This window comes from Hylobates moloch, unplaced genomic scaffold (assembly GCF_009828535.3).
Source record: "Hylobates moloch isolate HMO894 unplaced genomic scaffold, HMol_V3 SCAFFOLD_8, whole genome shotgun sequence".
Taxonomy (NCBI): Eukaryota; Metazoa; Chordata; class Mammalia; order Primates; family Hylobatidae; genus Hylobates; species Hylobates moloch.
In genome coordinates, this window is record NW_026652283.1 from 44,724,461 (window position 1) to 44,752,422 (window position 27,962).

At 41.0% G+C, this 27,962-nt stretch overlaps 1 protein-coding gene across 15 annotated transcripts in view; it reads left to right on the forward strand.

Annotated features, from left to right (window-relative positions):
* ST3GAL3 (ST3 beta-galactoside alpha-2,3-sialyltransferase 3) overlaps positions 1 to 27,962 on the forward strand; it is a 226,258-nt gene that overhangs the window by 61,711 nt on the left and 136,585 nt on the right. For 12 of the 15 annotated variants that reach the window (XR_009214632.1, XR_009214631.1, XR_009214630.1 and 9 more), the window contains one exon: positions 20,095 to 20,142. The exons of the other annotated variants lie outside the window; for them this stretch is intronic. Coding sequence is in view for 8 of the 12 variants with exons in the window: in XM_058443254.1 (XP_058299237.1) it covers positions 20,095 to 20,142 (48 nt within the window). In the remaining 4 variants the exon portion in view is untranslated. The remainder of the gene's footprint in view (positions 1 to 20,094; positions 20,143 to 27,962) is intronic. 15 annotated transcript variants of the gene reach the window in all.

Sequence of the window (27,962 nt, forward strand, 5' to 3'; positions counted from 1 at the left end):
TATAGTGTTAATTTGAGGAAAATAAATTTCTTAGACAAATGAACACCTCCCTTTGTTTTTTTACAGAAGATGGCCTGTTTCAAAGGTGTATGCTCCTGGATATTGGGTCATCATTTTTCTCTCAGGAGCATGGAAGTTAAAAGAAAAAATAAGGGGGAATATGAGAAGTCAACTGACTTGAAACTGAGCATATCCTGCAGAGGTGGTCTTTTTTTTTTTTAGATGGAGTTTCACTCTTGTCGCCCGGGCTGGAGTGTAATGATGGCATAATCTCTTCTCACCGCAACCTCCGCCTCACGGGTTCAAGCGATTCTCCTGCCTCAGCCTCCCCAGTAGCTGGGATTACAGGCATGCGCCACCACACCCGGCTAATTTTGATTTTTAGTAGAGATGGGGTTTCTCCATGTTGGTCAGGCTGGTCTCGAACTCCTGACCTCAGGTGATCCGCCCGCCTCAGCCTCCCAAAGTGCTGGGATTACAGGCATGAGCCACTGCGTCTGGCCGGTGATCCTTTTTTTAATTCTATATGTATATTTGCTTTTTGTCATGATGGACAGATTTGCTGGAATCTAGAGCGCCTGTGACAGACTCAGCCTTCCGTCATGAGCTCATTGCTTATGTCTTATTCTCTCTAGCTACACTCTTGGTGCCCTTTCCTATTGCAGTGATTTTTTTGGTTTGTTTGTTTTTGTTTTTGAGACAGGTTCTCACTCTGTCATCCAGGCTGGAGTGCAGTGGTGTGATCATAGCTCAGTGCAGCCTCAAACTCCTGGCTCAAGCGATCCCATGGCCCTAGTGTCCCTTGCAGTGATTTTTTTTTAGAGACAGTTTTAAAATTTGTATTCAGTAGAGTTGTTTAATAAAATGAGGAAGTACTTTTTCTTGGCAGATACTGACTTGATTTTATTTTTAGTTTTTTGAGAAAGAGTCTCACTCTGTCACCAGGCTGGAGTGCAGTGGCGTGATCTCGGCTCACTGCAACCTCCGCCTCCCAGATTCAAGTGATTCTCCTGCCTCGGCCTCCCGAGTAGCTGAGATTACAGGTACGTGCCAGCAGGCCCAGCTGATTTTTTTGTATTTTTAGTAGAGATGGGGTTTCACCATGTTGGCCAGGATGGTCTCGATCTCTTGACCTTGTGATCTGCCCGCCTTGGCCTCCCAAAGTGCTGGGATTCTAGGTGTGAGCCCCGACAGGCCTATTCTCAAATTTTTTTTTGAAAAATCACTCTACGAATTTCCTAGTTAGTTTTGAATGCTCTGATAAGTGAGAAAGTGAAAGTGAGAAAGGAAGATGTGAGGGGTATTGAGTGTTGTAACTCTAAATTAATGCCTTCTGAGATAGCTGGATCTGGGGAGCCACATCCACCTCACTCCAGCGGGTGTGATTTTGGCTCCTGATTGACATCCTACCTGTGATTTTTTTGTTTTTGTTTTCCAAAGACTGGAAGGATACTAACTCATGCCTTCCTTGGCATCTCAGTGTTGTCTTACTGAGCTTACTACGTGCTCTGGTCCCAGGGCTCCAAGTTCTGACCCATTGTTAATCCTTTTTATTTATTTGTTTCCTCTTAGCTTTTTGCTTTGGAGAAATTACAAGCCATTGGAAAAGTTGAAAGAACAAGCTGATGATCATCAAGATCCTGTTAACTAGATTCCCCAGTTTATATTTTAACATTTGCCACATTTGTCCTATCTTTGTAGTGGATAGATAGATAGATGATAGACAGATAGGTGGATAGATAATAGACATTTTTCTGTACAATTTGAAAGTAACATGCAGAGTTTTTGATACTTCCTCAAATATCTCAGTTTGCACCTCCTGAAAAAACAAAGTTTTTCTCCTTCATAGCCATGGTACCATTATCACACTAAGACAATGGACTTAATTCTTACATTAATTATTTAATAATTAACTTACTAATCACAAGGGCAAAACTGTTCTGTGGTTCAACACCTTAACCAAATGATCCAATTTAATATCACCAGTAGCGGGGCAGTCTGTCATTATGTGCCTTCTGATGTGATGCAGTGAGAAATACATATCACCTACATAGTGTCTGTGCCAAGGTGTTTAACCTGAATTTGATCATTTAAAAAAATCAGATGAATTCAATACACAGGACATGCTACAAGCCAGCTGGCCTGAACTCTTCAAAAGAAGGCAGTCACATGAGAAAACAAAAATGGAGAGGGTGAGCTGTTTCTAATTATAAGAGGCAAAAAAGACAGACTAGCCAAATGCAATGAGCAAAATTTATTCAAACACAGATATAAGGGAAAAAGACATACTTGGGGGGGGGCAATTGGGTACATTTTAATATAGACTATAATGACAATATTGACTCCTTGTTATTCTTATATATAATAAATCCCTGTTAGTAGTAGTTTTGGATTCCAGTTCCAACTTGATTTTTTCTTTTGCTATTGTTACTCTTGTTTCACTGAGCACATGGAACTATATATCTTATATTTTAATTTAAAAAGGAAGTATTTTCTGTCTTATTGCCTTGTGGAAGGTTTTGTAATGATTTGTTTCCGGAAGGCCACCACCTTGCTGCCTGTTCAGGTGTTGAGTGGATCACTGAGGGAGCTCCACTCTCTGGGATCTTCAGGACCTTTGCATTGCTGATTGTGGACTGGAGTTTTTAGGATAGGGGCCCAGCAAAAGAATGAGAGGAGTCAAGGCCAAGTGTGGGCAAGCCCCATATGAAGAAATAGATGACTCACCTCTGTGGAAGGTGGAGCCAAGCATCTCCAGGGCTGTAGATGTCCTAAAATACAGATTTGTAAAAGTCTGTTGTAGTTCTGTGTAGAATTTGGTCATCTTTTCATTTGGAAAAGTGAGTGGTAGGATTTTTGTTTCCTAAAGATGACCTGTTTCCAGATCCTGTTTTATAGTATTGTTTGTTCATTCATTAATTTCTCACTCAGCAAATACATATTGAGTGTCTGCTGTGTGTCAGGTACTGTGCCAAGTGAAAAGGATTATGGAAAAGACATTACGTGTCACCTCAAGTTTTCAATCTAGACAGGGAAACCAGCATTAAACACAGGTAAACCTTCAGTTACATCCGTGGTAAGTAAAAGCAGGGAGCCTGAGAATACCAGAAAGATGCCAGTCTGAGATGCTATCTCAGAGTCTAGCTCTGAAGATGCTTATGCCACACCTCCGTCCTCAGCCCCTAGTTACTTCCAGTCCCTGACTCCCTGATTCTGGCACATTCTCTTTCCTAGTGTAAGAGTGAGAACCAGCTAACTTAATCCATGAGTACCTTGGATATCAATTTATAAAGATAATTTGTTACCCTTGCTGAATAAAAGAAGCTCTTCCTGATTGCCAGAACCTCCCTATTTTTCAAGAGAAGCTGGAAATCTGAAATTTTTTTTTTTTTTTGAGACTGAGTCTCACTCTTGTCACCCAGGCTGGAGTGGAATGGTATGATCTCAGCTCACTGCAACTTCTGCCTCCCAGATTCAAGCGATTCTCCTGCCTCAGCCTCCAGAATAGCTGGGATTACAGGTGCCCGCCACAATGCCTGGCTAATGTTTGTATTTTTAGTAGAGATGGGGTTTTGCCATGTTGGCCAGGCTGGTCTTGAACTCCTGACCTCAGGTGAACACCTGCCTCAGCCTCCCAAAGTGCTGGGATTACAGGTGTGAGCCACCATGCTCAGCCGGAAATCTGAATTTTTATGTGAAATCTCCTGACTTATAAATGTTAACAAATTCAGACATTTGCAAACACTTCGTGGGCTAAACCTAGTACATCTGTGAGCCTCCAGTTTACAACTTCTACTTGGGAGGACACAAAAGCATAGTTATGCAAGAATTCTAATTCAGAGATTAAGGAAGTTCCCTTTTTCTTGTCCATACCCTTGTTCAGCATAGTTACCAAATAAAAGATCCAGAATACCAAGGACACAAACCAGAAGTTTTTTTTTAAGTCCCTTTTATGTTCTCCTCAATATAATATTAAGTAATAAATAATTATGACTTTCACTGATCTTCCTTCCTTAACCTAAGCAGTAAAGATCTCCCTATCTTGCAAGAGGCAGGTGAAGGAGATTTGTCCACAGTCTGGTCAGTGTTTCCCTGGAGGTGAGGTGACCTGCCTTCTATTCCTTTTTCTTCCTTTCTTGTAGATAATAGTTTTCTTGAAATATAATTTACACACCATGCAATTTACCTACTTAAAATTCAAAATTCAGTGGTTTTTAGTATATCCACAGAGTCATGCTAACATCACCACAATTCATTTTAAACATTTTCATTACCCCAAAAAGAAATCCTACAGCCATTTGCCGTCAGGCCCCATTTTCCCTCAGTCACTCGTAGCCCTAGGGCAACCACTGATCTACTTTCTGTCACCGTAGATTTGCATATCCTGGACATTCCATATAAATAGAATCATATAATATGTAGTCTTTTGTGACTGGCTATATGGGTTTTTGCACTCAGGATAATGTTTCAAGGTTTGTCCATATTATAACATTTATCTCATTTCTTATTATGGCCAAATAATATTCCATTATAGGATAACACATTTTATTTATCCATTCATCAGTTGATGAATGGATAAATGTGGATGATATTAGGTTACTTTCACTTTAAACTCTTATTATCAATAATACTGAACATTTGTGTACAAGTTTTTGTGTAGACATACTGTTTTCATTTCTCTTGGGTACTGTCAGTAGAATTGCTGAGTCACATGGTAACTCTATACTTAACTTACTGAGGAACTGCCAGACTGCTTTCTAAAGCTGCTACATCACACCCACCGGCAGTGTGTGAGGGTTCCCTTCCTCCCTGTGCCCTCCATTCTTAATACTTACAATGATCAACAGTGACGACAACCCATTACAACTTCACATCCTCAGTTGGGGCGCTCGAAGCTATATGTCCTCTCTTTTTTAATGGAAATATTATAAATTGCTAGGCGTACAAACTTTCTCATGAGAAAGTATAAAGACTTTGTTGAGCACCTTTCGTTTTTGCCCCTTCTCTGGCTTAACTTGAGAATGGTATGGTACCGTGCTCTTTTAAGGACAGCCTATGAAGTTCATCTTTTTCCCAGGTGAAAGGAGGAATGTCATATGGCTAATGACTTCAGAGTCTCATCATGTCTAAGGGTCTCTGGCACATGCATATTATACAGGTCCTGCTGTCAGAGAGATTCATATCTTTTTTATTATTTGGGTTTTTAAAGCAAATCCCAGACATGCCATTTTACCCATGAATACTTAATTATGCATCTCTAAGTCATAAGATCTTTTTTAAAAAAGCCAATGTGTTATTACCTCACATTAACAAAAATTCCTTAGCGTCTTCCAATACACAATCCATATTCAGATAACCCCGATTATTAAAAATGCCTTTTTGAGCTCATATAGCCAAGACAATCCTAAGCAAAAAGAACAAAGCTGGAGGCATCATACTACCCAACTTCAAACTATACTTCAAGGCTACAGTAACCAAAATAGCTTGGTACTGCTACAGAAACAGACACATAGACCGATGGAACACAATAAAGAACTCAGAAATAAGACCACACACCTGCAACCATCTGATCTTCGACAAACCTGACAAAACAAGCAATGGGGAATGGTGCCGGGAGAATTGGCTAGCCATGTGCAGAAAATTGAAACTGGACCCCTTCCTTACACATTATACAAAAATTAACTCGAGATGGATTAAAGGCTTAAATGCAAAACCCAAAACTATAAAAATGCTAGAAGAAAATCTAGGCAGTACCATTCAGGACATAGGCACAGGCAAAGATTTCGTGATGAAAATGCCAAAAGCAATTGCAACAAAAGCAAAAATTGACAAATGGGTTCTAATTAAAGAATTTTTGCACAGAAAAATAAATTATCATCAGAGTGAATAGATAACCTACAGAATGGGAGAAATTAGTTCAACCATTATGGAAGACAGTGTGGCAATTCCTTAAAGATCTAGAAGCAGAAATACCATTTGACCCAGCAATCCCATTACTAGGTATATACTCAAAAAATATAAATCATTCTATTATAGAGATACATGCACTCATATGTTCCTTGCAACACTGTTCACAAGAGCAAAAAGATAGAATCAACCCAGATGCCAATCAATGATAGACTGGATAAAGAAAATGTGGTACATATACACCATGGAATACTATGCTGCCATAAAAAGGAATGAGATCATGTCCTCTGCAGGGACATGGTTGGAGCTGGAAGCCATTATCCTCAGAAAGCTAACACAGGAACAGAAAACCAAAAACCGCATATTCTCATTTACAAGTGGGAGCTGAACCATGAGAACACATGGACACATGGTGAGAACAACACATACTGGGACCTGCCAGGGGCTGGTGGGGGGAAGGAGAGCATCAGGAAGAATAGCTAATGGATGCTGGGCTTAATACCTAGGTGATGGGTTGATCTGTGCAGCAAGTCACCGTGGCATACATTTACCTATTTAACAAACCTGCACATCCTGCAGATGTACCCCAGAACTTAAAAGCTGATGGGAAAAATAAAAAGCCTTTTCATAGCACTTTGGATCTGGGTCCAAACAAGGTCCACACATTTGGGGTTTTTTAAAACTTATCTTTCATTCTAGATTAATTCTTTTCAATCATATTTAGACAAAGAAAGCAATTACAAAATAATATGAGTATTTAGTAAGATGTTCAATAGAATATGATTTTTTTTTTTTTTTTTTTTTTTTTTTTTTTTGAGACGGATTTGCTCTGCCCGGAGGCTGGATCATGGCCGACTCTCACTCCAACCCCTCCGGTCCCCCATTCTGCCTTACCCTGTACTGGAACAAGGCCGCCACCATCCTGGCTAATTTTTTTTGTATTTTATAGAACAGGTTTCACCGTTAGCCAGGATGGTGATCTCAACTAACCTTTCACCTGCCTCACCTCCAAATCTGGGTTACAGGCATGACCACCGCCCGGCTTTTTTTTTTTTTTTTTTTTTTTTTTTTTTTTTTTTGAGATGATTTCTCTAATGGTGTGATCTCAGCTCACTGCAACCGCCACCTCCCAGTTCAAGTGATTCCCCTGCCTCAACCTCCTGAGTAGATGGGATTACAGGCACCTGCCAGCAGGCCCAGCTAATTTTTGTATTTTTAGTAGAGATTGGGTTTTGCCATGTTGGCCAGGCTAGTCTCAAACTCCTGACCTCAGGTGATCCACCCGCCTCAGCCTCCCAAAGTGCTGGGATTGCAGGTGTGAGCCACTGCACCCAGCTAGATTTCTAACAGACTCTTCATTGGCCCTATTGGTAGGTATATGATATGCTGTAATAATTAAAGAACCAGATCAACTAGATTTGAAGCCCCAGTCCTATCCCTATAGGCTGTGTAATCTTGTGCAAGTTACTTTAGTGTTTGTTCGTATTGAAGTTATATATGTGCATAGTTTACAGGGCTTGTTCCCAACAACAAAAAAAGCACTTCCTCATTATCACCACTAGTTGACTTCCTACCTCCAAGAGGCATTCATTTTTAAGTCTTTCAGGTAATTTGTTTGGATTTTAACCTCTGAATCTCTAATAACAAGTGTATGTTGCCAGTTCTTGATTTTTCTGTTTTGAGTATTACCTACTGACTTTCTTCAGTGGAAGATGAGTATTTAATACTCTGTCACACTCACCACTCTTTTACCACAGCCATGCAATCTATCCTCCAATTCTCCTAATATAGTTAGAGCAATATTCAATCTATATACTATGACCATAGAAACACTATTCATAGATACCATCATTACTGGTTTTTCACTGCATGTTTTGTTTTTCCTGAAGTCAGTAAAAGTCTTGCTTTTTGCTTTCCTTAGTTTTCTATGTATTTGTCACTAATTCAACCCTAAACTCTTCCCCAGTTGTATAAATCTTTCTCCATATGTTCAGACATGTTAGATTGCCTGTCAGCTTCATTTTCTTGAAGAATTCTTTTTGGGAGCCTCTGACATGCTCTCCTTGGATGGTTTGCTCTCTGTGTAGCTGCACATCTGTGGTCTTGAAGTCCCTGTCACCATCCTCTTGTGGTATATCTCATTTCCTGGGCCCCATATTTTTTTACTTCTTCATTTAGTGGAACACATCTTGTACCGATTTCCTGAGAAAGGATACATGAGAGGTAATTTTTTGAGAACATACCTGAAAATGTCTTTATTCTGATTTCACGTTTAATTGATAGTCTGGCTGCGTATAGAATTCTAGGTTAGAAACCATTTTCCCTCAGTATTTTGAAGATACTGCCCCCATTGTATTCTAGGCTTTTGGTGTTCCTCTTGAGGAGTCTTAATGCTATTCTGATTTTTAATTATTTATATAAAACCTGTTTGTAGTTGTTCTATCTGGAAATTTGAAATTTCATGATAATGTACCTTGATGGAGGGCTATTTTCATACTGTGCTGGACACTCAGAGGGCCCTTTTAAGCTCAAAAAACTCAAAACCTTTAGTTCTGGGACAACTTTATTGAGTTATTCTTTAAAGCATTTTCTCCTTTTCATTTTTTCCTGTATTCTTTCTTTCTAGAACTCCCATATTCAGAAGTCGTGTTTTCTGGACTTGTCCTTTAATCTTTTAAAAATATTTTAATCATTTTCCAGCTCTATCTTTTTCTTCTATATTGTAAGAAATTTCCTTAACTTTTCCAATCCCTTTTCCAGTCCTTTTTATTTCTGCTATTATGTGTTTCATTTTCCAGGGTTACTTTTTTCTTTTTGTTCACCTCACCAAATATATTTTTTATGATATCCTCTACCTGTTTCATGAATAACATTTCTTCTCTCTGAGGAGTTTAATGATTTTTTTTCCTGAGTTTTCATCCCCCTGAGTCTCTTCAGTTTTTCCATGTTGCATTTAGGTTTCATTTGTTTTGGTCTCCTGTCGTTATAGCAAAAACTTTCCTCTAATGCCTCAAACAATCTTGGCTGTCTGCTCATATTTAGAAACCGGGAATCTTGTTTTTAGTATCATCTTCATTCCCTCTTCTATTGGTACCTGATGCTGCCAGTGATTGAGTCTTTGGGGAGTTCTGTGATGTATTTTACGTTCAGTTCAACTTTTCCTGCTACCAGCACAGGATTCAGCTTTCTTGAGTTTGCTGACTTCCACTTGTCTACTTGGTTTCCAGTTTTGTGTCTCTTCTGTCTTCGCCCTGGGTGCTTCTGCTTTCAATGAACATGCAGTTGTTTCTGTCACTGGGGGAGATTTGAATGGGGAGTAATCTAAATCAGGTCAACAAACTGGTTCCTATGCCAGATCTAGCCCACAGCTTGTTTTTGTGTGGCCTGACTTAAAAATGATTTTTTTATTTTTAGGCCAGGCACAGTGGCTCATGCCTGTAATCCCGGCATTTTAGGAGACTTTAGGAGGCAGGCAGATCATTTGAGTCCAGGAATTTGAAACCAGCCTGGGAAACATGGTGAAACCCCCACTCTACTAAAAACACAAAAAATTAGCCAGGCATGGTGGCACACGCCTCTAATCCCAGCTACACAGGAGGCTGAGGCATGAGAATCACTTGAACCCAGGAGGCAGTGGTTGCAGTGAGCTGAGATCACGACACTGCACTCCAGCCTGGGTGGCAGAGCAAGACTGTCTCAAAAAGAAAAAAAAACAAAACAAAAACAAACATTTTTAAAGGGTTGCTAAGCAAAACAAAACAAAAAAACAGAAGGATATGTGACAGAGACTGTGGCCTACAACGCCTAAAATATTTACTGTCTACTTACAGAGAAAGTTTTTCAACCCCCAACTGAAATCTCCTATTTCAAACCAGAAGACTAGTTCCTTCCCTCCCAATTTCCACAGCCAATGATCACCTCCCATTTCACAGAGAAAACAAATCTATTGGGCAATCTACTTCTTACTCTCTCATCCCTATACCAAACCACCGTGGTTTGCAGGTTACCCATAATACTTCATTATGTCAAACTGCAATGAATTTGAAAGGTCATTGAAAACCTCCTTGTTACTGAATTCAGCCCCCTATTTTTCAGTCTGTATTTTACTGGCTGCTCTATGACATTTGATAATGTGTGGCTTCCATTCTCACGGAGTTAACTGAGCCTGCTCTTTCTGAGATGACCAGTAGCATCCTAATTGGCAAACCCAAAGAATGCTTTCCACACCTTATCTTCTCCTTTCTTTTGCTACATTTAACATTATTGCTGCCCATCTATTTCTGGAATATTTCTACTCCCTTGTATTCTGTGGTAGTATTTCCTCTTAGTCCTCACCATCCCACATCTGATCAGTTTCCCAATCCTGTCCATTCTCCCTTTGAATTTCATCCCGCCCCCAACAGCCTCACGTGAGACCCTCATTGTCTGTCACCTGGCTTACCACAAAGCTGTCCTGCTAGGTCTTAGCCTCCTTAGGCTCTGTCTTTCACACTGCCACTAGAATGGTTTTCCTGAAGCAAAAATCTGTTGATATCATTAATTTTCTGAAAAATGTATAGTGTCTTTCGCTACTCTGTCTACTTTTACTCAATAAAATCCAAACTCCTAACTTGGTATTCAGAACCCCATCTGGTCTGCTTTTCTGCCTTATTTTCACTCTGTTTCTCCCTCTCTATATTCCTCTCCACTTACCAGTCCCCCCTTTACTTCAGCCACACTGTCATTAACGGTGATGATGCTGATGAGAAAAACACTAACAGCAGCATGTATTGAGGACTTAACTACATGCCAGGCACTGTGTTCAGTGCTTTATGTTAATTTGGACATCTAATCCTCATGACATGGCCTTATGAGGTGGGTTCTATTAATGGTCCACCAGTATGGCAAATATGAACTTGAAACATCTTTAAACTTTTTTTTTTTTCAATAGATCAGTGTAAAAATTCATTTGGCAGTAAAATCTGACCTGAAATTGTATGAATGTATTTATAGTCCCTTTTAGCCTAAAGATTCATTTCATAGAAGAAATATTAATATTTAATTACGGGATGCTGCCCCAAACCTCATAGGGGGATGTTAAATAATATATGGTTTGTGCAGTATGCTGCTTTCCTAAAATCTGAACACTTTGGGATTCTAATACTATCTAGTTTGAGGGGGCTCAGATAAGAGACTTTGAACTTTGTGTTACTCTTTTTACAGATGAGGAAATTAAGGCTCAGCAAGATTAAGTAGGTTGCCCAAAGTTACATAGTGGGAAAAACAGCGGAGCCCAGATTAGTACCATGGTGGCCTGGTTCAAACGCATGCCTTGTCTGCTGTGCTTCACAGGTCCATGCCACCTGCAGGTCCCTGCCCTCGACCTCTTCTGGGTTGCTGGCTTTCTGCCCTCCCTGTTCTCCCAGTGCTCAGCCCTGGCTGACTTCCCTTCCATTCCTATTCACCCAGGCTGGCTCCTTTCAGTAGCAGCCTCCATGCCTTTACCCCCTTGTCCTCCTGAAAATGTCCCACTGATACCAAGCTCTGACCAAGTCTGCCCATCTGTCTCTGATTGGGCTGTCTTTCATTTGAGACTCGATAGAAAGGCGAATCACACTCATCTCCCAGTTTCAGACTGTGCCCTATTCAGTACTTGGCAATATTGCCTTTTCCATTTCCTTTATCAGCTTCCTTTCCTGTTTCTGGAGCAGCTGTACTAAAACTTTTCCCATCCCCTGAGCTCCAAACCTTATATACCATCTTACTCTCAGTTTCAGCAGCACATGCCTAGTTCCGTATTCATTCCACCTGCTTGAGTCGTACACACAGAGGTTTGTAAGCAGTGCCACCCTTACACCGCACCCCCCCCCCCCCCCCCCAGTCTTAGAGGGCAGCAGCTGGTAGAATTCCAGCTACTCCCAGACTTCCTGATCTCCCTGTGAGCGCTGTTGCCCTAGGGGGTGTCCTGCCCCTGATCTGCAGCCAGGTACCTTTTGTCTCCTGGCATGACATAGCAGTTTCTTCCTCAATTTCATGGTGACTCACTTTTTAAAAATAGTCTTTGATGTGTCAAAGCCTTTTTATGAAGGTCTAAATAGATTGTATTGACTGGTTCCCTTTCAGTCACATGCATTTTTACCTCCTGAAAGAAACCCTACTAAATTAGTTAGGTATGATTTTACCTTCCTGAAACCACACACCCCTCACTTTCCATGCTTCAGTGCCTTTCCATAGCTGTTCCCACACTACCAGTACAGCCTGTCCTATAAGGTCATCTCATACCAGCTTAAGTACTATCTCCTCCATATCTTCCCAGTTTCTCCCAGCCAAAAATTCTCTTTGCATCTAAACTCCTACAGGCCAGGCGTGGTGGCTCACGCCTGTAATCCCAGCACTTTGGGAGGCCGAGGCGGGTGGATCATTTGAGGTCAGGAGTTCGAGACAAGCCTGGCCAACATGGTGAAACCCCGTTTCTACTAAAAATACAAAAATTGGCCAGGTGTGGTGGCACATGCCTGTAGTCCCGGCTACTTGGGAGGCTAAGGCAGGAGAATCGCTTGCACCTGGGAGGCAGAGGTTGCAGTGAGCCGAGATCGCACCACTGTACTCCAGCCGGGGTGACAGAGCGAGGCTCTGTCTTAAAATAAATAAATAAGTAAGTAAAAATAAACTCCCATAGCAACTTCTCTAGAGACTTGTAATATCGTTATTTGAATCTCTCTATTATCTCTCTGATGGTTCAAAAGCTCTTTGATGTCAGAGACCATGTCTGATCTTTTCATACAGTCTCTCGAGCTTAGTAAGAACTCTATATGTTTGGTAAGTTAAATTAATGAAATCTAAGGAGAAACTTCTGACATAAGTCTGCTGCATCAACAGCTTCCATTCACAGTTGAGTCTTTGCCATCAAACTGTTGTACAGAAATTGTTCCCACTGAAGTTACAGATGCCCCCCAGTGAATAATTCTGTGCTATCTTTTCAGCCATCAGCTTCTTCCGCCTCTTTGCCACATTGGGATACTCCTTGTGATCAATTCTCACCTCCTTTGGCTTTCTCTGTCCTGCTACTCCTGTCTCTGATTATTTCACTGTTTTCTTGTCCATATTATCACATCCTCCTAAATTAATGATGATGTTTTTTCTCCTCAGACTTTTCTTTGTTTGTCTGCAGGAATCTCATTTACTCAGGTTTTGTTTGGGATTGGGGTTGGGAGGGAAGAAATTGAGGGACTAAGACTAGGGGTTAGATCCCTTCAGGATCTAAACAGTGGAGAGACTAAAAAGCAAGAAACAGGTGGTGACGTGAACATTGAGGTATCAGTTCTGTTAACAGACTGCTAAACCTCCAAAGTTAAGGGCTCTTTCATAAAGCTAGATTGGAGAAGAAAGTTGAGAGCCGTGGTCCAAGTGGAGCCTCTGCTTCTGAGCTTCAGACCCTGTTGATGAGACATGTTTGGCTCAGATCCAGCCTGGTGGCAGGTTCACCTCACACAGCCATCCAGAAGGCAGAGGCCCCAGGGTGTTGAAGCGCGAGGGCTGGAAGGTGAGGTGAGTCCGCTCAGACTGCAGACAGCTCCAGCGTAGCAAGAGACATGAAGAGTATCAACTATAGGCAAGGCCTTCTGGGAACTGAAGAAAAACCAAACCTCAAGGCCTCTTGGAAAGATGATCCATGGGATAGCTGGTTGTCACAGAGACTGGAACAGGGAGAACGTTCTGAATCTAAAGTTGTCTTGCTGCCCTCAACAGCAGGGTTGTGACTCTTGGCTCTGATGCTTTGCCACTAATGTGGGCGCTAGGGCCCAGCATCTAGCGCAGCCTACAGCATCTAAGCCTCTACACTTCTTTGTCTGCTTGTGTCTCCTACCAATCCCCCAACTCTCTGTACTTCCCAATTTAAATTCCCAAAAGAGAGACACTATCTGTCTCTAGGTGGATGATGAAGTCTATGGATTACCTTCCCTTGAGCCCATGGGCCAGTTGTCAGTGGCCAGAGGGGAGGAAGGGTCATGTGGTTAGGATGCAGCCTACTTTCTGTCAAGCAACAGTCAGCATCCATTTGCCCAAGCCCAAGCTGGATATCATCCTCTTCCCTTCCTGTCTCACTCATGTCCCATCAGTCACTACATCCTGAAGTTTTCCCTTTTAAGCATTTTTTTTGGCATTTCTCCTTTTTTCTCTGTTCCCATTGCCATCGACCCGGTTCAGGCCACCATCAATTCTCACCCAGAGGGTTGCATGAGTCTCCTCCTTATTGATCTCCCTGTCTTCAGTCTCTCTCCCCTAATCTACCTTTTACTCAGTTGCCAGAATAATCAATTTAGTTCCCACATAGTGGCCAAAGTTTTTATTTTTAAAATATAAATCTGACTCTGTTACTTCCGGGGTTTTAAGCAGGGCTTCTCATTGCTAATGAAATAAAACACAGACATCTTTCTGCGGCCTGTACACCCTCCTGCAGATGCGGCTCCTGTCTTCCTCTCTGACCTCGTTTTCCCACCTCCTGCTTTCTGTGCTCTGTGCGCCAGCAACACTGACCTTCTGACTTCTTCTTTAGATGTAGCAGGGCTGCTGTACTTGCTTTTCCTTCTGCCTGGAACTCTTTCTCTTGATCTTTTCTTAGCTGGCTTCTGTCTCCAGGTCTCAGCCTGGGTGCTGCCTCCTCAGAGAAGCCTTCCTGAAACACCCTGTCTAACACTGCCCGTACCTCTACCTTTGGTCTCCATTACATGCTTTAATATTCTTCGTACTGCTTATCACTGTTCAATTATTTTGTTCATTTCATTTGTTTGGTTGTTTCGTATCTCCCTGACTAAAACAAAAATTCCTTGAGAATAAGAACATTTTTGTTCTTACTCACTACCGTATTTTCAAGCCTAGTGTGTAGTAGTTTCCCAGTAAACATCTGTTAAATTGATAAACAGTGAAATCTCCCTTGTTACTGTTTTTCCCATGGCTGTGTCTTGTGTTTAGCTTTATATGTATTTTTATTTTACCTGTTAGGTTGTGAGCTACTTGAGGGAACAATTTTCTTTTAGTTCATTTTTACGTCTCTCAGGCTTACACATGGTAATTGGCTGAAGATAAGTATACCCCAAAAGGTAGCTCATTCGCCACGTAATTTGTGCTCTGGAAACTTGTCCAATGGCAGAAAGACTGAGCCCCATTCTTCTTCATACTCCCTTTAGATTCCTTTTATTCCACTTCAGAAACCAGACACAGGAAACATCTGACTATAATAAAAGATTGCCAGTAAATTCTAGGTTTCCTCATTGAACAAAGTCATGTGCAGCAAGGCTGTGCTATACTTTGGTCTGGAATTCTGTTTGGTCACTTCTATGGCATGCCACATGGCTGCCTCTGGCCTGGGAGCCATGAACAGCTGGAGCCTGGGGTGACTGAAGTAAAAATGACATATTTGCTAGCCTGAAAGGGAGAAGTCTGGATATTCTTGCTCTGTTCCTTGCAAAGCAAGTTTTCCCGTTAGCTGTCAAAGTGGTTTATAACTAAAATAATCTTACATCCTTTAGAATAAATCACAAATAATGAATGGCCAAACTGTTTCTGAAGTCAAAGCAAAATTCATCAAAACAAAATTCATCAAACCTTCAATGCTCACAGCAGATTTCATTAAAAAACTTACACAAAACATGCATATGTCACTAACTTCCTCTGCAAATTTCTGCCCTCTCACTTGCCTCTTCTGAGGTTTAAAAATGTGTGATCGTAGGAGCATTCTACTACCATTGGAAATAATATTTGCAAAGACTTTGACTCTTTCCAGTAGACTGTCACCTGTTTGATGCTTACCCTTATCACCTTATTTTTATCATAAGTGCTTATGAAGTGGTCTGTCTTCCTTGGCTTGAAGGCGAAGTCTATCTCTAATTTGGCTCCATGGGGCCTTTCGTGTAATAGCCACTTGATAATATTTGTGAGAAGGAGGGAGAAGTAAAGAAGGGCGAGGAAAGCCCAGTCCATTTAGACTGATATTGTTGGGGTATATTTAAGTATCATGAACTATAAGGATGACCTCAGTAATTAAAGAGAAAAGCTCAACAGCGTTTCAGCATGTACAATGAATAATGAAGGCATTCAAGAACCTGCCATCCTTTGGCATTGGTACCAGTGAGTTGGAGGTTAAAATCCTAGAGCGGGATTCAGAAGTTCTTTTTTGAACTTTTTGTCCCCTCAGATGATGCAAGTAATACATGTTTACTGTACAAATTTTACAAAAATGCAGAGAATAAGCATTACTATAATTCAGCCACCCAGAGACAACCACGTTTTTAGTCTCTTTTAGTCTTAATTAGTTTTAGTCTTTTAGTTAACTTTTAGCCTTTTTTCTGTACATGTCATTTGAAAAGTTTAAAAGAGACTTTATATTAGGACTGCTTGTGAGTACAAAGAAGATAAATTGCAATTGGAAAAATACTTGTCAACTGCAATAAAAATTTGAAATGCTTGTTTTTATTGTTGCTCATCTGGGCAGTCAGCTCCTCAGAATTCCATTCCCAATCTTCTTCAGGGGAATGTGATCTCTTGCCTAGAAAACTCTTAGGATGCTTTTCTTATTCCTCCTCTGCAGAGACTCTTTGTGTGAGCACTCATTTTCCTAGGGTGAGGCCAGGTTTGGACCCCTGAACCTTCACAGGTCAAGCACACTTCAGGACTGATTGGAACTGATGGGAGTCAATACCCAGAATGGATTTTACCTCCAACTTGTAAAATATCACTTAGATAACATCACCTTTGAAAGAAAGCAAGAATATTCACCAGCTTATTTCTTAGTTGAATAAACATATTGACCACTTTGTGTGTGTCTGTCATTAGTTAGGCATCAAAGCCTCAAAATGAATAGACAATCTTTGTCTTCAGGGAATTTTCAGTTTAATGAAAGAAGAAGAAAAGCAAACAAGGATTATAATGCAGTATAATGAATGCCATAATAGAAGTACAGTGATGGCCTAAAGAAGTAAGTAAGCAGAATTGATCAGAGAGGTCTTCAAGAAGAAGGGGTCAATTGAGTTGGTCTTAATGGAAAAGTGGGAGGTTTTTGTTTTTTTTTTTAATGCATACCTGCAGAGAAGACAATGTGTTCAATGTCTGAAGACATGAAGGCATGCATCTCTTGGGAAATAAAAGTAATTTTGCATATCTGGAACTCGAGGTGGTAAATGAGGCAAATGGTAAAGACATTGAATGTCAGAGCTTGAACTTTATCTTACAGGCCACAGGAAGCCTCTGAAGGGTTTTATTAAAGAACAGAGACACAATCTGTTATACTTTTTGGAGAAATCAGTAGAAAGGATGGATGGAAATGGGCTATGTTGGAGGCAGAGGTGTGTTTTGGGGGCAATAAGAGCAGTCCCAGCAAAAGATGATAGGCAGATGTCCAGAAAAGCGAATCTATAGACAGAAAGTAACTTGGTGGTTCCTGGGGTTGGAGGTGGGGACAGGGAATGACTGAATGGACATGAGGGATCTTTCTAGAGTGATGAGAATGTTCTAAATTGGATTGTGATGATGGTTATGGAGCTCTGTAAATTTTCTAAAAATCATTGAATTGCACACTTATATGAGTGAATTTCATGGTACGTGAATTATACCTCAATAAAGCTGTTTTTAAAAGCAGGGGTTGGAGGAGTCAGTCTTCTCAATGAGAGGAGATAAATGTGAGAAATGCTGATAAAGAAGTAGAATTGGCCAGGCATGATGGCTCGTGCCTGTAATCCCAACATTTTGGGAGGTCAAAGCAGGAGGATCACTTGAGGCCAGGAATTTGAAACCAGCCTGGGCAATATGGCAAGACGCTCATCTCTAAAAAAAAATTGAAAAGTTAGCCAGGCAGGGTGGCACATGCACCTGTAGTCCTAGCTGTTGAGGAGGCTGATGTGAGTGGATGACTTGAGCCCAGGTGTTAGAGGCTGCAGTGAGCCACAATTGCACCACTGCACTCTAGCCCAGGGGACAGGGCAAGACTCTGTCTCTATTAAAAAAAAAAAAGAAGAGTAGAATTTATAAGAGTTAGACATTGATTGTATGAGATAGGATGGTCACCTATCTGTTCAGCCAAGTGTCCTGATTGTGATTCTACATTTTGTAAAAAAGTGGCAACCCTACCTTTTTCTTGGCAGATTTCAAAGCATATGGATCTGTCTTTAACTGGCAGTACAGAGTATCTGCCTCAGAAACCACATCCTCCAGCTCTCTGCCACCCAGTTCTTAGCAAACACATGGCTGTGAGAAAAAAATATTGATGAAAGAGTGTCTGAAGGTTTGTGATTCATTCATTTTTCTATACATTGTTATTCAGCAAATATTGAGTGCCAGGTGTAGCAGTGAATAAAGCAGATTTGGTGTCTTGCCTTTATGAAGCTTACAACCTAGCAGTGGGAACAGATGTTATGTACAGTTATGATAACTGTTGTGTTGAATGTCCATGTGCAATGAGAGAAAATGCCGATAATGCTTGGGTGGGGTGTGGCTCTACACTCTGGTGCCATTTGCATCCCACTGACACTCCTTTGGAGTAAGTCTTTGGAATCTGATCCCTTTTGAGTCTGAGGTCTCGGGTTATCTTGGGCCTTACATCATCTTGGTGCCCCTTATAATTATTTTTATTGAACTCTATGTTTAATTTATGCCATCATTTGGCATTGGCTTATGTTGTAAGAAACAGCCATACAAGATTTACAGCTGCTTAGTATAGAAATGTAGAATATACAATCTTCAACATCATACGGCGTCTCCTTTTTTTTTTTTGACATGGAGTCTCGCTCTGTCACCAGGCTGGAGTCCAGTGGCATGATGTCGGCTCACTGCAACCTCTGCCTCCCAGGTTCAAGTGCTTCTCCTGCCTCAGCCTCCCAAGTAGCCGGGACTACAGGCACGCGTACCACGCCCAGCTAATTTTTTTTTTTGTATTTTTAGTGGAGACTGGGTTTCACCATGTTGACCAGGATGGTCTCGATCTCTTGACCTCGTGATCTACGCGCCTCAGCCTCCCAAAGTGCTGGGATTACAGGCTTGAGCCACCGCACCCTACCGGCATCTTTTTCTTATGCCCACCAGAGAAAGTTCTCTCTGATCACTGTACAGTATTTGCTTTCATGTTTTGGTCTTTCAGTTGCTCTGGAGCACCAGACTCCGTTTTGCCTCAGGTCTTCACACATGGCCTTCCCTCTGCTTTGAATGTCCCATTCCATTCTTGTTGGGTTTGACCCTCACTTATCCTTCAGCTATGAGTTCAAGTGTCACTTCTTCAGAGATGTCTTCCACATCCAGCACCCACTCCCCTTCTGTACTCAGTCCAGTTCCTAATATAAACTTTCATAACACTTTCTTTTTTTCTCTTTTATCAGTTTCTGGTTAAATAGTTTGTTCTTTGGTAACATTTTTTTCTCCTAGACTGATAGCAGAAAGATCAATAAGGATAGAGACCATGCTTTTTCTGTTTGCTGCTGTATCTCAGTCATAGTATAGTATCTTGCACATAGCAGTTGCCCAATGCATATTTATTGGACATTCGATTGAATGAATGAATGAATGAATGAATGCCTGTGGGTACTGAATCTTGTAACTGTTCATTTCCTTTTTTCTTTGGCTCTTTGGAGGCTCAGGCCCTGATTCTGCCTGCGGTGTTTGCATAGGTACTCATGGCATGCATTTTGTGCACTAACATTTCCCCAACTACATAGTCTTTTTCCTTTCTTTGACGTCTTCATTTTAAAATTCTAGTGTATACTGTAAATTTCAATAGGCCACTATAAGCCTTTTTTGGGGAAGAAACAATAAATAATTGAGTATATAAGTGGAAGAAAGGGCAAGATCAAAGGGGAAATGTTAGTGCCTTTAACTAGATTCAGGAAGGAAGTTTTATTTTGCTTTGTTTTAATTCCATTTTCACTAGAAGAAAGAAAAAGAAGTAAATTTGTCCCCTAATCTGGCAAAAAATGCCTCTAAAGAATTTGGGGCCTGTCCCTGCCCTGAGATGTCTCTCCCTCTGGCAGGAGGCAAGGGGTACTGGGCTGGGCAGGGTCTCCTGGCTCAGTGGATGGGTGGGCATGGGCCTGGGAGGCTGGGCTATTCGACTGAGTTCCCTTCCAGTTGACTCTCCTTTGAGGGAGGGTTTGGGCAGAGCCAGTGGGAGCTTGCTTTTTTATTATAAGAAGGAGAAAGAAATGAACTTGTCCTCTTGTGTTGCAGATTCAGTGGTTCTTTCCTTTGACTCCGCTGGACAAACACTAGGCTCAGGTACCAACTCTTCCCCCTCTATCATCTTTTTGGCCTTCAATATTAGCCGTATTTTTTATGAAGCCTAATCAAGTATGGGTGGAGAGGGCAATGGAATATCCCAGAATTGGGGGAATTCTCAAGAAGCCTTTCTAGAGACTTTATGGTCAGGGAAGCAGAAGAGGGACATATCCAGATAACTTTTCCTGTTACTTTAAAAGTGTGCACAGAGGAGTTGCAGTAGATGCTCCCTCTTCATTCAGAGTTGTCAAGAGTCATATAAAAGGATGTCTGTTTTCTGTGCATATATCCTGTCTCAGAAGGTGGGGCAGAGGGCATTGAAAGACCCCAGGCTGTGGGAATGCTGGAGCAGATAACCATCAGGGCTCTCTACTAGAATGCTGGGCTGGTGGGAGCATCCCAGTTTCCTGAGGACATACACTCCATTGCACGTTTACACGCACACCCCATATATTCAAATACAGACCTCTTCCAGGAGAGGAGTACCACACTGTACTGTGTACTCATGCCAAAATGCACGTAGGTAGACACACTCCTTCTCTTCCCTGTTTACAGTGCAAGACACACAGATCAGCACACCTGCCCCAAATTCGCCCAGACCCAGTGGAGCCTGGCTCTGCCATGTCTGAGGCAGTTTACCTGTTCCACATCACTGTGCCTGTTGACAGGAAGTGGGAAGAGACTACTTTGATTCCTCAGCTTGCTGCCATTGGGTCCCTATGGGAGCCTCAGAATGACGTGACTTTGAGGGAAGAGTATCTCTGTGTTTTTAGATAAAGTCAGGTGGGCCTCGTACCATGGGTACTGCTAGTGAATGCCAGGGAGACTGCTGGCCTGTTGAGGGCAGTTAATTCATTTTGCCATCCTTAGATATGGTAGATTGATGATTCACAAAACAGCCATGAGGTTCAGGCAGTTGTAGTAGAGTGGACGAGGAAAGACATTCAGAGAATATGATCACAGCCACCACTATTTACTGAGGGCCTGCCTGTTTTACTGTGTGCCAGCACTGTGCTGAGTGCTTTATACACCTCTCAGCTATCTCTTACAATCGCTTTTAATTTTTATTGTATTTTTATTTTTAATGTTTATGGCTACATAGTGGGTGTATATATTTATAGGGTACATGAGATGTTTTGATACAGGCATACAATAAGTAATAATCACATCAGAGTAAATGGGGTATCCATTACCTGAAGCATTTACAGTTTATTTGTGTTACAGACATTTCAATTACACTCTTAATTATTTCAAAATATACAATACATTTTTGTTGACTGTAATCACTCTACTGTGCTATCAAATACCAGATCTCCTTACAATAGCTTTGATATCTTTAATTATAGATAAAGAAGCTAATGCTCAAAGACATGAAGTAACCTGTTCAGGGCCATTCGTATCTGTCTAACTCTAGAGCCCATCCTCTCTCCCTTAGCATCTTTCTGTCACATACCTTGTGTGCTTCCCACCAAAATGCTGAGGCTATGAGAAGTCACTTTAAGGTAGAGTGGACAGACAGAAAGTGTTCTTAAATGGATCCAAAACTTGTGCCTATTTGTATAGTAAAAGATTGGTCATTTTATTACATAAAAGTTAAGAACTTCTATTAATCAAAAGACCCTATTAAGAGACTGAAAAGGCAGGCTGGATAGGCATAGTGGCTCACACCTGTAATCTCAGCCCTTTGGGAGGCTGAGGCAGGAGGACAGCTTGAGGCCAGGAATTTGTGACCAGCTTGGGTAACACAGTGAGACCCCAACTCTACAAAAATTTTTTTTAAATAGTAAGGGCATGGTGGCGTGTGCCTGTAGTCTGAGGTACTCAGGATTCTGAGCAGGAGGATCACTTGAGCCCAGGAGTTAGAGGCTGCAGTGAGCTATGATTGCACCACTGCACTCCAACCTGGGTGACACAGTGAGACCCTGTCTCTGAAAAAAAAAAAAAAAAAGAAAGAAAAAAAGAAGAGAGAGAGTGAAAGGAAATCCAGAGTGAAAAAAAGATCTTTACAACACAAATAATCAACCAAAGGCTTGTTTCTGGAACAAAGAATGACAGAAATCAATAGGAATAAAGGAGCAACCCATTACAGAAATGAGCAAGACTTGAACAGGCATTTCACAAAAGAGGAAGTCCAAATGGCCAATAAACCCATGAAAAGGTGTTTGATTGTATTAGTACTCAGCAAAATGCAAATTAGAATCCCAATGAGAGATCAATACACATCTACCAAATGGCAAAACTTGAAAAGCCTGACAATTCCAATGTTGATAAGGATGTGGTGCAGTGGAAACTCTGATTTTCTACTTGTTGGAGCATAATTTGGTACAACCACTGTGGAATAAATTATGGCAGTATCTAGCTAAATTTGGATATACACATACCTGGTGACTTAGCAATTCCTCCTCTAGGTATATTATCTGCAGAAATGTATGCTTATACATAACAGGACATATATATGCAAGATACGTGTATAAGAATGTTTATAAGAACATTGTTCATAATTGTCAAAAACCAAAAACAGTCCAAATACCTAACAACAGTAGAATGAATACACAAATTGTATTATATTCATAGGGAACAGTAAAAATGAGCAAACCATAGCCAGATGCAACAATGTGGATAAATATTAAAGACATATTGTTGGGTGAAAGAAGTCAGACAAAACAGTACATACTGTGTTTATCCTTTCATAAAAAGTTCAAAAACAAATGAATTAAACCATATTTGCTTTTAGATATATAATTCAGTATTAAAACTATAAAGAAAAGCAAGGAATTGAATTCTATAATAGCTAGATGGTGGTGTTCAAGGGGGTATGTTGAGGGATGGGCACGGGGGGCTTCTAGTGTGTTGATGTATTATTTTTAGTGACTTGAAGGGGTTATATAGGTGTCCATTTTACAGTAACTCACTAGCTGTGAGTTGTATTAAAAATGTAAAATATAGCAAATATATAGAAAAGTACATAAAACCTCAATGTACAGCTAATAACGTACAAGGGGATTTTGGTCCTCAGCCTCCATTGCCCCTGGAGTTATAAAAAGATCTTAGGCTTAATCTGCAAATAACTATGGACCATGGCAATAAGCCTCCCAGGTTTGTACATGGTTCTCAGTGAAGGCTGGCAAAGAATGAAAATTCAGACATTTTTCCACTGATTGCCTCTTAGTGGAGGATAGATCAAGCTGATTCAGAGTCAGCCTCAAATTATAACTGGTTTTCAGTTTACCTAGCCTTCAGTTTTCCTGACAACACCTACCAGCTTCCACACCTAGTTCTGCCTTATTCATGCTCTCATGGAGTATTCGCAAGAGGCCAATAGTTTTGCTATCTCATGCTTTGCATCAAGCCTAAAAGGGAATGGTACCAGGCAAGAGCTAGGCAGAGGTCTTCACAGTGGCCACTTTACTGCTTTATTTGGAGAGAATTTACAAAGTGCTGGGCATACCACATTGCCAAAAATGTTTTAGAACTTTAGCAGGATAACTTTGGAATTAATCCCTATTTGACTTTCTTTCTGTTAGTGTAGGTACTTAAAAGTAAGAAAAAAGGTTCCAGTTCCAGATAAGACGGAGTGAGCACACTCACTCTATCTCTGAATGCAGCTAAAGGCCTTTTCAGAATGCATTTAATAGCAGTTTGAGGACTCTGAAACATAAATAGTAGCAGACAGATAGGGGAAGAATACCAGAATTCAATGTATTACTGAACTGGCAGTGAATTTCCTATTTTCCCTTCAGTGTCCCATGTCTTGGACTCAAGGCACCTCAAACCCCAGCAATGGACACCAAGGCATAAACAGCTTCAGGAAAAGACCTCTAGTTAAAGCTCTGGGGTGGGAAAAGGGCTCCCAAGGCTCAGACAGAGGGGGATATCCCAAGAGTTGTTCCTCATGCCCCAGCCCCCAGGCAATCCCACAGTGATGGTGGTTAGGACAGTGGCAGCAGTAGGCCCTTCAAGCACCTAAAACTGAGAGAGAGGAACCTTCCTCTCTGATCAGAGGAGCTATAGTCCCAAGAGGATGGGGTGCAATTTTGGTTGCTTGTTTTCTGTCTTTGCCTTCCTGCTGCTTGGCCCCAGATTTGAGTGCAGTTCAGAAAATTCATGGCAGAATGTGGTAACTAAAGCCCCAGCTTTCTGGCCAGAGGCCCAGGAAGGGGAGGCCCAAGAAACCAGAAGGCGCAAAAGAGAAAACAAAGGGAAAGGGAGCTCAGGAAAGCAACCCCTTTAAGTTATTTGTGGACTTAAGGATAACCCAAACTGTGCATGTGTGCATCTGATTCTAAACAACATACCAAAGACTTTCAGAACTGACCTAAGGGACAGACCACTGCCCAAGTCACAGACTGGATGCACACACAGAGAACTCTTCTGAATAGGCTTTGAAAATGGAACTGATGTTGAAACCACAACCCACAGAAGGCTAGTTGGAATTTGCTGCCTGAACCCAACCTGGTTGATTGTCTGCTGAAACAAAACTATGAACATTCTCCACTGTATTTAAACAAGATGTAGAGTCTCATAATAATATTCAAAATATCCCAGATATGAACCAAAATGAAGAACAAGGAAAATATGAACTTGCATGGGAAAAGTTGATCAACCAGTGCCAGTGCTGAGGTGACACAGATGTTTGAATAATCTAACAAAGACTTTTTAAACAGCTATGATAAAAATGCTCCCCAAAGTAAAGGCAAATTCTGTTGAAATGAATAGAAAACTAGAAAATCTTAGCAAAAAAAGTAAAGGTTAGGTACAGTGGCCCATGCCTGTAATCCCAACACTTTGGGAGGCTGAGGCAGGAGGATCACTTGAGACTAGGAGTTTGAGACCAGCCTGGGCAACACTGTGGAGAACTCTTCTCTACAAAATTAAAGAAGAATATTATCCAGGCATGGTGGCACACACCTGTAGTCTTAGCTACTTGGGAGGCTGAGGCAGGAGGATCACTTGAGCCCAGGAGTTCACGGCTGCAGTTAGCTATGATCACACCAGCCTAGGTGCACTCTGCACTCCAGCCTAGGTGACAGTGAGACCCTATCTCTAAAAAATTTAAAAATATAGAAGATTTTTTTAAATGAAGGTCTTAGCAAAGAAAAAAAGAGGAAGAAAATATAAAGAAGAACCAAATAAAGCAATAAAACTATCCAATTGGAACAACAGAGAAAATCTTTTAAAAGTTAAACAGAGCCTAGTGATTTGTGAGACAATACCAGAAGGTTTACCATTCGTGTCTTCAGAGTTCCATAAGAAATATTTGAAGAAACAGTGGCTAAAACGTCCCAAATTTGGTGACCAAGTGTGGTTTATCCTGGGAATGGAAGGCTGGTTCAACAATGAAAAAATCAATATAATCCACCGTATTAACTGTCTAAAGAAAAAAAACTGCATGGTCTTACTAATTGATGAAGAAAACGCATTTGACAGAATGCAACATCCATTTATGATAAAAATGCCCAGGAAACATAGAAAGAAACTTCTTCAGCCTGACGTCGGCCATCTGCAAAAACCCACAGCAAACTTCATACTTTATGGTAAATGACTGCTCTACCCCTAACATCAGGAAACACTTCTGGAAGGTCTAGTCAATGTAATAAAGCAATAAAAAGGATACAGAATGGAAAGGAAGAAACAAAATTAACCCTTTTCATAGATGACGTGATTGCCTACATAGGAAATCCCAAGGAATCTACAAAAACATTCCTAGAACTAATAACTGAGTTTAGCAAGATGACAGGATACGAGGTCAAAACACAGAAGTTCATCATGTTTTTAAGTACTAGCAATGAACAATTGAAAACCAAAATTTAAAACACATTTATAGCAGCTTCCCGAAACCAAATGCTTATGTGTAAATGCTTATATATAAATCTGATGAAACATACATAGGACCTGTATGCTGAAACTAGTTCCTCTCCCACTTTTTCTTCCCCATCTACCCAACTGAAAGTTCAGGCTGCAAACCTAGAATCACCCTGATTGTTCCTCTTCCTTTACCCTCTCCCCCTTTCCTGTCTTCACAATGTGTTCTTCTCTAGCTGCTTCTTTCTAGCACCACTGCCCAAGGTACCATCTTCTCTTCCCTAGACTAAAACATCTCCTGACTGGCCTGTCTGTGCCACTTATTGCCTTCTGTACATTGTAGCCAGAGTAATCTTCCAGAAACATAAATCGGATCCTGTCTTGTTACCACTGAAGCCTCTCCAGTGACCTTACAGTACACTTACAATAAAATCCAAACTTGTCCCTCCTTCCTGAGTCCTACTTACCTCTCCGATTTCCCTGTAGTTCATTTGCCCTCAGCCCACTGCCCTCACGCTACATTGGCATGCCTGCGGCTCCTTGAGGATGTCAGGTCCTTTCCTGCCTCAGGGTCTTTGTGCTTGCTGTTCCCACTTCCTAGACTCTTCTTACCTCCTGCTTTGCATTGCTGTCTTCAGGCCTCTGTCCCACTGTCATCTCTGCCAGAAGGTCTTCCCAGACCACTTCATCTAAAGTAGTCCACTCCTCTAACCAGTCCTTCTCTAAAAAGGTATGTCTTCAGTTTTTCTTAGCACGCCTCCTTCCTTCAAACTGTTTGCTTATTTACTTGCACACTGTCCATCTCCCCCACTAGAATGTAGGCTTCATTTTGGCCAAGGACTTGGTCTGTTTTGTTCATCACTGTATCACCGGTATTTAGAATGCGCCTAGCACATACTAGGTGCTAAGTAAGTGTTAAATAAATAGGTGTTAAAGAACAGAAAATTAGGAACGATAATATTCACTAATTAAGGAGTGCTTGAGGTCAAATAAATAATGGCATATCCATGCATTAGAGTAACTGCAGTCATTTAAAATGATGATGCAGTTTTACTTTTATTGACACAGAAGATATCGAGGATATTGTTGAGTGAACAAAACAGAAACAAGCAGCATGCATATTAAGGCCAAGTGTAAGTAAAATTATATACGTACATTCATACATATACAGTATTTATGGAAAGAGAGATTTCTGGGGAAATAGTCACCAAAATATTTGTAGCAGTTAGCCCTAGGTAAATAGGGGTTTCAAATGGTTCTTACTTCATTCTTTATAAGTGTTTTGGATTTGGATTTTTGTATTGAGCATATGTTATTCTAATAACTGGTAAAAAATTAAGTTATTTTTGTTTGGGGAGTAGAGCTCTCTCTTATTTTGTTTAATAATTGCTTTGTGATTGTCATAGTCTCTTTGGGCTGCTATAACAAAAATACCTTAGACTGGGTAATTTATAAACAACAGAAATTTATTGCTCACAGTTCTGAAGCCTGGGAAGTCCAAGATCAAGACATCAGCAGATTCAGTGTCTGGAAAGGGTCCATTCCTCATAAATGGAACCTTCTGTGTGTGTCCTAACAAGACAGAAGAGGCAAATAGGCTCCCTCAGCTCTCCCTGATAAAAATATCAATCCCATTCCTCGGGGTGGAGCCCTCATGACCTAATTACCTTCTAAAGGCCCCACCTCTTAATACTATCACATTGGATATCAGGTTCCAGCACATGAATTTGCGGGGGACACCCAACATTCAGACCATTTCAGTGAGTATTTATGCCCTATCTATCCTATGAGGTGGTAAGCTCCATGAAGTTTAAGATACAAACTGCAGAGTGAGCCATTTTTTCCCATTTCCTGTACCAGCAGCTGTTTTGACATGCTGTCCCTCCTAATCTCCTGCAGCTTAGTGCAAGATACCCTGGGATGGCCCGGACACAGTTGATGCTATGAATAGGATTAAATTCACTGCAGTACTCAGCCCTAGATATCTACTATTTTCCCAAGACAGAAGGGAGATAGAT